General features: G+C 48.1%; 3 protein-coding genes across 3 annotated transcripts in view; all 3 read left to right on the top strand.

Annotated features, from left to right (window-relative positions):
* Positions 1-13,772, top strand: part of LOC309562616 (uncharacterized protein) — a 679,009-nt gene that overhangs the window by 101,947 nt on the left and 563,290 nt on the right. The window contains 1 exon segment of the mRNA XM_082266869.1: positions 317-713. Coding sequence (XP_082122995.1) covers positions 317-713 — 397 coding nt within the window.
* The window catches only part of LOC309562621 (uncharacterized protein), a 478,591-nt gene that overhangs the window by 92,753 nt on the left and 372,066 nt on the right, over positions 1-13,772 (top strand). The gene's annotated exons all lie outside the window — the stretch shown is intronic.
* Positions 1-13,772, top strand: part of LOC309562718 (uncharacterized protein) — a 125,551-nt gene that overhangs the window by 81,198 nt on the left and 30,581 nt on the right. The window lies entirely within an intron of this gene.

Raw genomic sequence — 13,772 nt, forward strand, 5'->3', positions numbered from 1 at the left:
ATCAGCTGATGTCTTGTAATAATCTTTGTATTTCTATTTTAGTACATGGACGAGAGATAAGGAAAACCTCAAAGGATTGTCTCACTTTGTCTCCAGACTGTAAAGTAGAAGATGAGGACATCACACAGTATAGTCCAGGAGAAAACCCGGCAACCTCAAATGTCCATCCGGCACCACACAGTGTAGATGGACCATCGTATTCCTCTTATCCTGAGGAACCCCAGACTGTGAGGGACAGTGCCGGACCATCGTATTCCTCTTATCCTGAGGTACCTCAGACTGTGAGGGAGGCTGCGATCCTTCCAACACATAAGAGGTTTTCCTGTACTGAGTGCGGGAAATGTTTCTGTTTTAAAGGAGATCTTAATGTGCATAAAAGATCTCACACAGGTGAGAAGCCGTATTCCTGTACTGAGTGTGGAAAATGTTTTTCAATATCCTCCAATCTTTACACACATCAGAGGTCTCACACGGGAGAGAAGCCATTTTCCTGTCCTGAGTGCGAAAAATGTTTTTCAAATAAGGCCAATCTTTACAATCATCAGCGACTGCACACGGGGGAGAAGCCGTATTCTTGCTCTGAGTGCGGGAAATGTTTTGTACACAAAAAAGACCTTGTCAAACATCAGAGGACTCACACGGGGGAAAAGCCGTTTTCTTGTTCTGAGTGTGGAAAATGTTTTTCATGGAAATCCACTCTCAGCAGCCACCAATGGTCTCACAGGGAGGCGAGGGCACGTTCCTGTCCTGAGTGCGGGAAATGTTATTTAGACATGTACAGCCTTCTCATACATCAGAGATCTCACACAGGGGAGAAGCCGTATTCCTGTTCAGAGTGCGGTAAATGTTTTTCAATGAAATCCACTCTTTCCACACATCAGAGATTGCACACAGGGGAGAAGCCGTTTTCCTGTCTTGAGTGTGGGAAATGTTTTTCTCAGAAGAACAATTTTTACAAACATCAGAGATTGCACAAGGGGGAGAAGCTGTATTCGTGTTCTGAGTGCGGGAAATGTTTTTCCCAGAAGATCAATTTTCACAAACATCAGAGATTGCACACAGGGGAGAAGCCGTATTCCTGTCCTGAGTGCGGGAAATGTTTTTTAAGGAAGTCCACACTTTCTACACATCAGAGATTGCACACGGGTCAGAAGCCGTATTCCTGTCCCGAGTGCGGTAAATGTTTTTCATTGAAGTCCACTCTTTCCACACATCAGAGATCACACAAGCGGGAGAAGCTGTATTCGTGTTCTGAGTGCGGGAAATGTTTTCAAACTAAGTCTGGTCTTAACATGCATCGAAGATCGCACACGGAGGTAGATCCACTTTCCTCTTCTGATTGGAGGAAGTGTAACTCACAGAAGTCCTCTGTTTACAGTCATCTGAGATTGGACACGGCGGAGAATGAACTTTCCTGGTCTGAGTGAGGGAATTGCTCCTCACTAAAGTCCTGTCTTCCTGTACATCAGGAGTCCCACCCAACCCTGGAGGTGTATTAGTGCCTTGAGTGTGGGAAATGCCTTCTATATGAATGTTGGTGGACATGTGGGGAAGAAGCACACCCTGATATACACCTCAGATATTATTATTATTCTTCAATTACACTTTACAATATAGAGGGGGGACAGTACGGTTCAGGAGGTGGCCTGGGGACAGTTCTTAGGTGGAGGTGGGGTAAGCTTTCATGAATAAGTGAGTTTTCAGGGATCGCCTAAAGGTGGACAGGGTAGGGGCTGACTGGACATACTGGGGCAGGGAGTTCCAGAGGAGGGGAGAGGCACTAGAGAAGTCCTGGAGGTGAGCATAAGGAGGAATTAATGCAGCTAGAGATGAGGAGGTCTTGGGAGGAGCTGAGAGTGCGATTTTGGGCGATATCTGCAGATGAGATTAGTGATGTAGCTGGGGGCAATGTTGTTGATGGCCTCGTATGTTGTGGTTCGTATTTTCAATTTTATACAGTGGGGGAGGGGAAGCCAGTGGAGTGATTGGCAGAGAGGGGTGGAGGTCAGTGAAGGGATTGGCGGAGAGGAGCAACAGTCACGGATCGGTTAGTAAGGTGTATTCGTCTAGCAGCAGCATTCATAATAGACTGAAGGAAGGAGGAGCTAATGTAAAGGTCAGCCAGTGAGGAGGGAGTTGCAGTAGTCGTGGCGGTGAATAAGTTGTTTTGTGTTGTTGTTAGTCAGGAAGCGGAGTATTCTGGAAATATTGCAGAGGTTGAGGAGGCAAGATTTAGCCAGTGATTAGATGTGGGGAGAAGGAGAGGTCTGAGTCTAGGATTACACCCAGCACCTTGGCATGTGCGGAGGGACCAATGGTTGTGCCAATGATCTCAATGGTAAAGTCATGTGGAGGGGATCGGGGAGGAGGAAATATTACAAGCTCAGTTTTAGAAAGATTGAGTTTAAGAAAGTGGTGTGACTCAGTAAGTTTGTGATACATGAGGGGGGTGAGTTGGGGGGAGGAGAGATCGATCTGGGTATAGGAGGTGGTATTGGAAGACATGGGAGGATATCAACTGGCCCAGATAAGAGGTATAGAGAGAGAATAGGAGGGGCCCAAGGAAGAAGCCTTGAGGTACCCCAAAAGAAGGAGGAAGAGGTGGTATTGTATGTGACACCTAGATAGGTAGGAGGAGAACCAGGAAAGAGCGAGTCACGGAGGCCAAGGGAGTGGAGTTTGTTGAGAAGGAGTGAGTGGTCAACTGTGTCGAAGGCAGCAGAATGGTCCATGAGTATGCGGTATTGGCCGTTGGTTTTAGCAGATCGTTGGTGAGTTTTAGTAGGACTGTTTCTGTGGCATGTTGTGGGGAAAAGCCGGACTGTAGTGGATTGAGAAGGTTGTTGTCAGTTAGGTAGCAACTCATACGGTTGTGGACAAGGTGCTCAAGAAGCTTGGAGGCAAACGTGAGCAGGGAGTTCGGTCTTAAGTTATTAAAACAGGTGAGGTCCAGTCAGGGTTTTTTTAAGTATGGGGGTAACCAGTGCATGTTTGAACTGGGAGAGAAAGGGACCGGAGGAGAGGGAGAGGTGAAAGATGTGGTTTAGGGAGTTTAGGATAGGTGGTTGCAGTAATTGTGAGGGGACAGGTGGTGAGGTGGGCTGTGAAAAGGTTGTTGGCAACTTCCTTAGTGGTGACAGGGCTGAAGGAGGAAAGTAGTGTGCTGTAGGACCTGGTGTGTTGGTTTGGAGTGGTAGCCGGGCGCTGGAGATCTCTCAAAGTAACGCATAAAATGGCCTGGTCATGAAGGGGGGGGGGGGTAAAACCTTCCGGGGCTGAAGTGCATAAAGGCGCTATAAACAAACTACTGAAAATGTTGAAAAAATTTGTTTTTTCTACTTTTTTGTTATATAAAAAAAAAATAATAAAATAAAATTTCTTCATAAATTTGGCCCACAATGTATTCTTCTGCATGTCTTTGGTAACAAAAATACCCAATCGGTGTTTATTGATCGGTTTGTGTGAAAGTTCTCACGTCTACAAATTATGGGATATATATTTGATCCCGATGTACTGACGGCCAATCTCATTTCGTAAGGCCAGAAAACACCAGGACAGCACAATTACCCCCCGAATCACCCCTTTTTGGAAGGTAGACAGTCTGAAGTATTTAGTAAGAGGCATGGCCAGTTTTTTGGAGTTGTAATTTTTTGTCACAATATTTCTGAAAATAAAGAAATTGAATAATTTTTTTTTTCCTGACAGACTCCATGGCAGCATACGTTCGGGTAGGTCCCGCCTCCTCTCCTACCCTATAGGACCCCACTCCCATAAATCTTTGCTCCCTTTCAGCATCCATGTTCCTTTTTTGTCCTCTGGTTGCACACATAACGGGGCGCTCCTACCTTCAACGGACGTCAAATGATTATGTAAGTGGTCCGACATGGTCCTTTCCTCCGATAAGCCCTTGCTATTAGCCAGGTATGGATGGGGCAACTGAAGACTCCTAGGGTGGCCAGAAAGTCCAGCTGCTGCAGGTGGCCCAGTATTGCCCGAAGCCCGGTGTCCTGCGCTGACGGTGTCTGAACTAATCACAAGTAACTTCCCTGGTTTCTAGTGGTGCTTCCCTCTCCACCCCTTCATTTTATTGTATAATGGCTTCCTAAATGCTTCCTCTTTTATTTTAGACAAGGATGATTGTATATTCTGTTCCTGCTGCGGTGGGGGCGGGCGCCTCTTACCTGTTGAATCGCTGGTGTCTTCTCGGCCTGCAGGTCCCAGACGGAAAATCTCTCTGCGACCGTTGCTATGCTCAGGCAGCAGGTGAAAGAGGAAACACGGACCAGCATCTGGAGTCAGTGGTGATACAGGTCCCAAAGGATTCCTTGTCAGATCTGGGAGTCTCCCACCAAAGAGCAACTTCTGTTCATCCGCACTCCCCCACAAATGGAATCACAGGGTCAAGATTTCTTGGACTCTTCCCAGCCAAGTCGCCCTTCTATCAGAGAGTGATTCACATACGGACGATCCCTGTGTGGGGTTTGATTTTGGGCTTGTTCCCGCTCTTGTAAAGGCGGTAAGGGAGGCCCTCGATTGGGAAGAGCCTACGGTCTCTCCCCCCAAACAAACATTTTTTCAAGCAATTGAGCAAGGAACGTCTCAACTTTCCATTCCTAGGAGAGCTAGGGGAAATTATCACTGAAGAGTGGAACAAGGTGGAGAGAAAAAATTCCATGCTCTCTAAAATGGCAAAACTTTATCCATTTAAACAGGAGGAGGTGAAGCATCTAGAGTCCCCTCCTTTGGGGGATGTGGCAGTTATGAGGCTTGTCAAGCACGTAACTCTCCCTCTGGAAGATGCGGCCTCCTTTAAGGATCCATTGGAGAGAAGAATTGACTCTGACTTAGACAGCGAGTCTATCTTACAGCAGGCATGGCCTGCAAACCAGCTTTGGCCCTGGCCACAACGTCTAAGGCAATGGAAATCTGGACCGAAGACATTGAGGAGACTCTTAAGGGTGTCCCTGAAGAGGTGGCCAGCAGCTCTCCCATTCAGGAATTGAAGATGGCATCAGCATTCCTGGGCGAGGCGTCCATTGACATCATCCATCTTCTGGCCCGAGTGATGCTATCTTCTTTGACTGCCAAGCGAGCGCTCTGGCTTCGGCCTTGGGTAGCTGGCGCCGCATCTAAGCAAGTGTGGTGTCGGATCCCATTTGAGGGTTCTTCTCTCTTTGGGAACAAATTAGAAAGTGCTATTACTAGGGCCACTGGCGGTAGGTCGGGGTTCCTCCCTCAGGATAGATGCCCTGTTGGCTCCAAACAAGCCATGTAGCTACAAGCCAGGAAAAAGCTACGGTAGAGGCTGGAAATCCAGACAGTCCTCTTTTCAGAAGACCTCCAAGGGAGGACGCAGTGGTTACCATTCCAGAAATCGAAAGAGGGCAGGGTATCTACTTACCTCTTTTTATGGTCCGGAAAAAAGAACAGTGCCTGGAGGCCCGTCATAGACTTGACACACCTAAACCGGTTTATTCGCAGAGAAGGATTAAAAATGGAGTCTTTCTTGACAATTCAACATTCAGTTCAGCCGGGACATTAGCTGATATCCATAGATTTAAAAGATGTATACTTTCACGTTCCCGTCGCAAGTAGTTTTCAACAATTTTTTCATTTTGCCACAGGAAGGAGTCACTTCCAGTTTACCTGTCTCCCCTTCGGGCTTTCCACATTGCCTCGCACGTTTTTGAAGGTCTTGTTGGCAGTGGTGGCCTTAATCAGAGTCAGGGGCATCAGACTGCACCACTATTTGGACGATCTTCTCCTTCTGTCCCAAGACAGAAGTCTCAACTCCTTGAACACAGAGACCAAGTGATCAAGGTCCTTCAAGAGTTTGGGTGGATCCTGAATATTGAAAAAAGCCACCTGGTGCCCACTCAGTCTCTCATCTTTCTGGGGGCACAGTTCAATACGGCGGGCGGTACCATCTTTCTGCCCGATGAGAAGATTCCATTGGTCAGGGACAGGGTTTCACTGGCCCTTTCCTCCTCTCATCTCACTGCTCAACAGTGTCTGAAGATAACTGGGACTCTAGTAGCAACAGCTCCCATGGTGAAGAGTGCACTATGGAAGCCACGGCCCTTCCAGATAGGCTTTCTACAGCAGTGGAAGTCAGAAGACCTGGCTCAACGCATAGCTTTAACAGCAACCATGAAGAGGTGTCTTCCCTGGTGGTTGCTATGGGAGAACCTTCTGAACTGTCACTCCATAGCTCCCATGGGTCACGGTAACATCAGATGCCAGCAGCACGGGTTCGGGAGCCCATTTTCTGTCCAAAGTGGCACAGAGCAAGTGGAGCTTCTCTTCCCGTGGAGTAGTCTACAATATTCTAGAACTAAGGGCGGCCTTCAGGGCTCTTCAGGCCGTTCGACATCTAATTTGAGGGTCATCTGTAATACTCAGGCTAGACAACACAATGGCCGTAGCCTATGTGAAGAGACAAGGTGGAACCCGCAGCTGGTCCTTGCTTTGGGAGGTGAAACCGATTATGTCCTGGGCCCAGAAGAATCTGTCCTATCTGTCGGCAGCATATGTTCCAGGAGTACAGAACCTGCAGGCGGATTTTCTCTCCCGGGTCACACTCGACAACAACGAGTGGTCCCTCAACAAAGAGGTATTCAAGTGGGTTCAGTCCCTAGGCTTTCTTCCGGAGGTCGACCTGTTTGCAGCTCCATGCAACAAGAAGCTTGCAAAATATTACACAAGATTCCGAGACCCCCCAAGCCTTCGGGGTAGATGCTCTCACGGATTGTTGGAAGTTTCACAGAGCCTATGCCTTCCCTCTTGTCCCGATCATTCTTCAATTCCTACAGAAGCTCAGGATGGAAGCAGTGGAAGTTCTAGCAATAATTCCATACTGGCCCAACAGGCCATGGTTTCCCTTACTGACACTACTCGGTTACCGGGCTCCAATCTCCCCCCCTGCCTCTCAGGCCGGATCTTTTATCTCAAAGTCCTGCTCTACACCCGTGCCTGGCACGTCTGCACCTCAAGGTTTGGTTCTTGGTTCTTGAGAGGGGGAGGCTGGAGGCCCTAGGATGTCCAGCAGAAGCTATTCCTACTCTTCTGAACGCTAGGCGGAGTAGCACAAACAGAGTTTACGAGAGGATTTGGGCAAAGTTCTCTTGCTACTTGTCTCCTAGAATCTACCCTGATACGACTCCTACAATACAGGATGTTCTAGGTTCAGGTATCAGTCATCTCAGCTTTCACAGGAGTTTCTTGGGATAAGCATGCACTGGTTCACCATTTCTTCAAAGGTGGTTTGAGACTTAGGCCTCAGAGGAAGCCGAGATTTCCCAATATGGGATCTTCCCTTTGTTTTGGATTTCTTTTCCTCACTCGGATCGATTTCGAATAGGAAAAGGGATGCGGGCCTCATCCAGAGCGGTTGCTGCATGGATCATTTAAGCAATTCAGTGGGCATACAAATCAAGGGGCTTGGCTTCTCTGTAAGTGGTGACGGCACATTCAACCCGAAGTGTCTTAACGTCTTGGGTAGGGTAACGAGTACAGTGGTCAGGAGTATATCATATTAAGCCCAGGGTACAGAGTGCAGTGGTCAGGAGTATATCATAATAAGCCCAGGGTACAGAGTGCAGTGGTCAGGAGTATATCATATACAGCCAAGGGTAGTTAAATAGTTAGTGAGGTTGAAAAAAGACATCAGTCCATCCAGTTCAACCTATGATGTGTGTGTGTGTGTTTACTGTTAACCACACATTGAATACCCCTGTATGTTGTGGTCTTTAGGGTGCCCATCTAATAGTTGTTTGAAACTATCGATGCTCCCTGCTGATACGACTGCTTGTGGAAGAGAATTACACATCCTTACTGCTCTTACAGTGAAGAACCCCTTACGTATTTTAAGGTTAAACCGTTTTTCCTCTAGTTTTAGTGAGTGGCCACGTGGTGACCAAAGGGGGAAGGACCCCTTATATCAGAGGTCTGTGTAGTGGTCCATTATATCGGTGACCAATAGAAGCAGGACCCCTTATATTAGTGGTCCCTTACTTTGGTGACCAATGGGAGAAGGAGCCCTTATATCAGACGTCAGTGTAATATTCCATTACATTGGTGAGCAATGGGAGAAGGACCCCCTTATATGAGTGGTCCCTTACATTGGTGACCATTGGGGAAAGGACCCCTTATATCAGTGGTCAGTGTAGTGGTCCCTTACATTGGTGACCAATGGGAGAAGGACCCCCTTATATCTGTAGTCAGTGTAGTCGTCCCTCACATTGACAACCAATGGGAGAAGGAACCCTTATATCAGTGGTCAGTGTAGTGGTCCCCTATATTGGAGACAAATGGGCAAAGGACTCCCATATATCATAGGTCAGTGTAGTGGTCCATACATTGGGGAGCAATGGGAGAAGGACCCCTTATATCAGTTGTCAGTGTAATGGTCCCTTACATTGGGGACCAACAGGGGAAGGACTCCCTTATGTCGTAGTCAGTGTAGTGGTTCCATTACATTAGTGACCAATGGGAGAAGAACATTCCTGCATTGTCATCAGTGGGAAGACTGCCCCCCTTACAGATCATTGATGTCAGTTGTTACTTAGAGACAGAAACTGTTCATTGCTCAAGGAACCCCTAGAAACCTTTTGGAGGAACCCTGGTGGAGAAAGGCTGGACTAGGCAGTAATATATTTCTATCCCCCTTGGTGGGAGTGGAGATGACCCATCTATAAGGATATACAGTACATACACACACAGCACAAGGCCCTGTTCACACTATGAGACGTTTCTTGGGGCTGAAGTTCCTCTGACATCCACAAGGTGGTGATCTCACTTCTACCCAGACAGGAAGTCTCTATGGAAGACAGGAAGTGATGTCCTGTATAAATAGGAAGTTCCGGGTGAGAGGTGAGTTGGGGGACGTAGAGATGAGACATTGCTGGATGTGGTTGCCGAAGAGGTAATAAGATCTTATTTTCTATTTACAGCCAGTAACCCCCCCCCCCCCCCCTCTGTCATGTCCATCCTCTTCCTCCATAGTCACTGTGACCTCTTTTATCTCCAGCAGATGATGATACACACATATATAGTGTGGAAACTTAGATTAACTCTTTCAGGGTCAGAATATTTCCCCACTTACGGGACCGCAACATTTTCACATTTTGGAGATGTGTCACCTTTCCCACCAATCACCTTCTCACCTCATCAGTTTATACTAATGGATTATATGGTCATTAGAGATGGCCTTGCGGTTCGCGGCGAATTTTGCTTGTTCGCAAATTCGCAAAAAGTCAGACTTTTGCTGATGTTCGCAAATATGTCCGCGCCGCCATTTTCTTTTTCATTCAGAAGGACTTTGACCGATAACACAGCCGTCAGGTGGAACGGGAAAGCCAATTGAAACATTCCAGCACATGGACAGTCCCCCTACCCTATAAATAGACCCGATCTGGCGGCCATTTCACATTCCGCTTTCTGCCAGTGTAGGGAGAGGTCTGCTGTGCTCGTCAGGGAGAGTTTGCTAGACACGTAGCGCTGTGAAGATTCACAAAAGTCCTTTTGAGGGCTGGTATTTCAGTATAGGTCTAGTATCTTTTGAGCTTAGGGAGAGGTATCCTGTGGTTGCTGTAGGGGCAGTTGGAGATCGGCTGCAGTCGAACAGAAATCGCTTTGTTAAAGTGGAGTTCCACCCTAAATTTATACTTGCCTCCATCTTCTCGCTCCGGGTCACCTGAAAAACAAATGGATAATCGCAATTTTTTTTTTTATTATTTACTTACTTCGTATAGAAGAAAATATACTTACCTTACTTCCTTCTTCCTCCCCTCGGCGGCCACGGCGATTCATCACTTCCTGGCTTTGCAATGATTCCTGGGAGCTGAACGTCATCGCTCCCAGGAATCAATGCGCCTGAACCGGCCCCCGACGTCAGTTCCGGTGCGCGCGTGTCATTCCCTTCTAAACAGCTTCTGGGCATGTGGAGGGATGACGCGCGTGCACCGGAAGTGACGGCGGGGCCGGTGCAGTGCATCGTGGGACCGAAGAGGACGCAGAAGAGGATCGCGCTGGCTTCAAGCTGCCCACACCTTAGATGGCAGCGCTGGACAATACTTTTTCAAGGTAAGTATTTCTCCTAAAAGGTAAGTGCGACCCGGGACAGATCAGAGGCTAAGCATTGTGGAATGTACTAACCCTGACTGTCCCGGGGGTATTTGTATTAAAAAAAGTATACCCAGGGTGGAACTCCGCTTTAATGTCCACAAAAGTCATTTAAAATGCTCCAATGTCGTTTTAGGGTCTATTACAGTCTCTTTACTATAGGGCCTACTAGGTATCCTGTGGTTGCTGTAGGGGCAGTTAGAGATCGGCTGCAGTCACACACAAATTGCTCTGTAATGTCCACAAAAGTCATGTAAAGGGCTGCAAATTTTTTGGTATTGCTGTGCAGTGCACTAAAAAGGGGGGGGGGGTAATCCACAGTATAATATACTTTGTAGAAAGCATATTATAGTGACAAAAACATTTATAATGTATTATAACTGGTGTGAAAGACCAATTCCCCCCCCCCCCCCCAATGCCACATATTAAAGTGGGGTGTTATCTGAGTAAACTTTTTCAAGTGTATCTGTGTCCTACAACAATATTGCCTCTTTTGCTGAGTGAAGTCTGGTACACACAGTGCCAAACTCACTGGCCAATTTTTTGAACAACTGGTGTCATAGACCAGTGGCCCCCCAATAGCACATATTGAAGTGGGGTGTTTTTTAACAGTATACTTTTCTAAGATTGTATTTTAGTCCTGCAAAAATTTGGCCTCTTTTGCTGTGTTAACTGTGCTACACACATTGACAACAGATACTGGCCAATTATTTGTAGAACTGGTGTGATAAACTTGTGGCCCCCCAATATCACAGATTGAAGCAGGGTGTTATCTACACATAACACCCCACCAGGGAATATACAGGCCGACACTTACGGTTCTGTGTACTGGGAACGCCTACCGTACCTCTAGCCATCAAAAACTACGTTTTTTACTGTCAGTTCAAACCATGTGAGCTAATTTTTGCAGCCTATACAGGCCGACACTTCTGTATACTGTGTGAATGCATAATGTACCTTCAGCCACAGAATACTACATTCTTAGCTGTCAGGTAAACCCATGTGGGCTATTTTTTGGTGCCTTTTATGGCAGACACTTACTTCAGTTACCTGTGAATGCCTAATGTACCTTCACCCACAGAATACTACGTTCTTAGCTGTCAGGTAAACACATGTGGGTTAATTTTTGGGGCCTGGAATGGCCGACACTTACTTCTTTATCCTGTGAATGCCTAATTTCTCTGTTGCTCATTGACAGACGCAGTCCTCTTTGATTCATATCAAATTGGGTTATACTGCCCTCTACAGGAGTAGGACACTAGGCAGAAGAAAACGTTCTGGCCACACCCTAGGGGCAGTCCCAGAGGGTATATCCTCTCACTTCCTGCTACAGGATGTCAGTTTTTTTCTGTCTAGTCAGGAGTAAGGACCTAAGTTCCTTGCTGGGATCTTTTGGTCCTGGCAAGATTTTTTAGATAAATCCTTTTTTAGTTAGCTTTTTTCTCCAGTTTCCTGTGAGATCTTCAAGCAAATTATGCCGGATCTGGGCGACGGGCTGGATGTTGAGATCCAGTGGTCACCCCAGCCGGCCTACAAGCGCGTGCAGACTCCAGCTCCGCGCTGGATCAGCCGCGACACATTCAAACAATTATGCTGGAGCTGGGCGACGGGCTGGATGTTGAGATCCAGTGGTCACCCCAGTTCAGCCTACAAGCGCGTGCAGACTCCAGCTCCGCGCTGGATCAGCCGCGACACACTCAAGCAATTATGCTGGAGTTGGGCGACGGGCTGGATGTTGAGATACAGTGGTCACCCCAGTTCAGCCTACAAGCGTGTGCAGGCCCTAGCTCCGCGCTGGGTCGGCCTACGACATAGTCCCGCTGGATGGGGACTGGCCTTGCGAGTGAAACATCTCGCTAGGACGCCTACGACCAGTCGGAATCTGAGTCATGGCGTCCGCATTGGTCGACAGCCCCCCACCTCGGTGGAGAGGGGTTCTGTTAAGAGGGGGTGCCCGTCGGTTCCGGTATGGTGAGTAGATGTTCCCCCTTTCCCCCTGTCGGGTTTTTGGGATGGATACGGGCCCCTCTGGGGATGGTCGGACCCTTTGATCCTAAGGTTCCCCCTCTGTCCTATGACATGTTCACAGATCCTCCTTTTGAGAGTGCGATTTGGTGAATAGGAGGTACACTCCAGCAGGCTTGGTTTGGGAGCTGACGCTCCAGGAGCCTTGGTTTGGGAGCTGACGCTCCAGGAGGCTTGGTTTTGGAGCTGACGCTCCATGAGGCTTAGTTTGGGAGCTGACGCTCCATGAGGCTTGGTTTGGGAGCTGACTAATTAGATAATCATAGAAAGTACTGGCATGTAGGTAAAAGGTTAAGCACCTACCCTATGCAGAGTGATGCAGCACAGGGGCTACCGCCATCCTCCCGCAGGCTGCACTTGTCAGGTCCATAGCCATCCGCAGGCCGCCGCCAATCCTCCGGTAGAAGCCACACAAGATCAGCAGGCCGCCACCATCTTGCTGCAGGCCGCACGGATCCCGCAGGCCCATAGGCCGCATAGGAACCGCCATTGTTTACACAGGCCGCAGGCCGCAGGTCAAGCAGGCCGCCATTTTGCCGTAGCCTGTTGTCTCCTGCATGGGGGTGGCCATGTTTGATGTACCCAGCTACCTCGAGGAGTAGCACTGGGAGCGCCGGAAGGCGTGTATAGGGGCGGAGCCACTTCCTTTACCCGGGAAAGCTATCACAGGACTTCCTGGTCTGCTTAGGACAGCGCTGGGAGCAGTTTGGTAGAAGCTTCTCTGCATCTGGTGGTGAGCCCTTAGGGTCTCTCTCTCTCTCTGTGGGGGTCCAAAGCAGGTACGCTGAGGGGCGCTATTGCGCTGGGAGATTACACATAAAAAAAAAAGAAGAAAATATTTTTATTTTTCGTTTTCAAATTTTTTACTGGCAAAGTGTCCGGGATTAGCAGGGACCCTGCCACACATATATCTCCACCTGATCCCCTCGAGGTGGCTGCAGGACCCTCCAGTTCCCCACTTTCAATTGATGCATTATCAGCGGTTTTGGAGACTTTTGTATCCCGGGTGGAGGTGGCCTGTCTGGAACGGGGCGCAAGGAAGCGACCCCCGCCTACCCCTATTTCATCTGAAACTTCAGATTCAGATTCTGAGCTTGTCACTGCAGCTGCAGGTCCCTCATCTGGGACTTGTGTTTCGGGTACTGTCTCCTCAGACAGTGAGGAGGACGTTTCGGCATCCGCCATAGCTCAAGAAGAAGCGTTGGTGAATGCACTAATTGTATCTGTCCGGGAAACCTTAAGACTTGAGGTTACACTGGCGGAAGTAGCTGATACTGAGATTCTTTTGGTACTAATAAACCTACCAAAATGGCGAGAGTGTTCCCCTTGCCCAAATGTTTTGGTAATATAATTAAAGAGGAATGGGGTCGTCCGAAACGAACCCCTGGTATTTCCAAACGCATTATTAGGCGTTATCCGTTTGAGGAATCCCTCCTCAAAGAAATGGACAGTACCACCATTGGTGGATTCACCGATTTCCAGATTAAATATAGCTACTGTTATCCCATTGGAGGACGCTCCGTCCTTTAGGGATCCGGTGGATCGTAAGGCGGAAGCCGTGTCTCGCTCCATCTTTTCCCTGATTGGGTCAGCTTTTAGGCCAGTGATTGCAATTGGTTTGGTTT

This window comes from Pelophylax lessonae, assembly GCF_965119305.1.
Source record: "Pelophylax lessonae genome assembly, chromosome: 9".
NCBI classification, from domain to species: domain Eukaryota; kingdom Metazoa; phylum Chordata; class Amphibia; order Anura; family Ranidae; genus Pelophylax; species Pelophylax lessonae.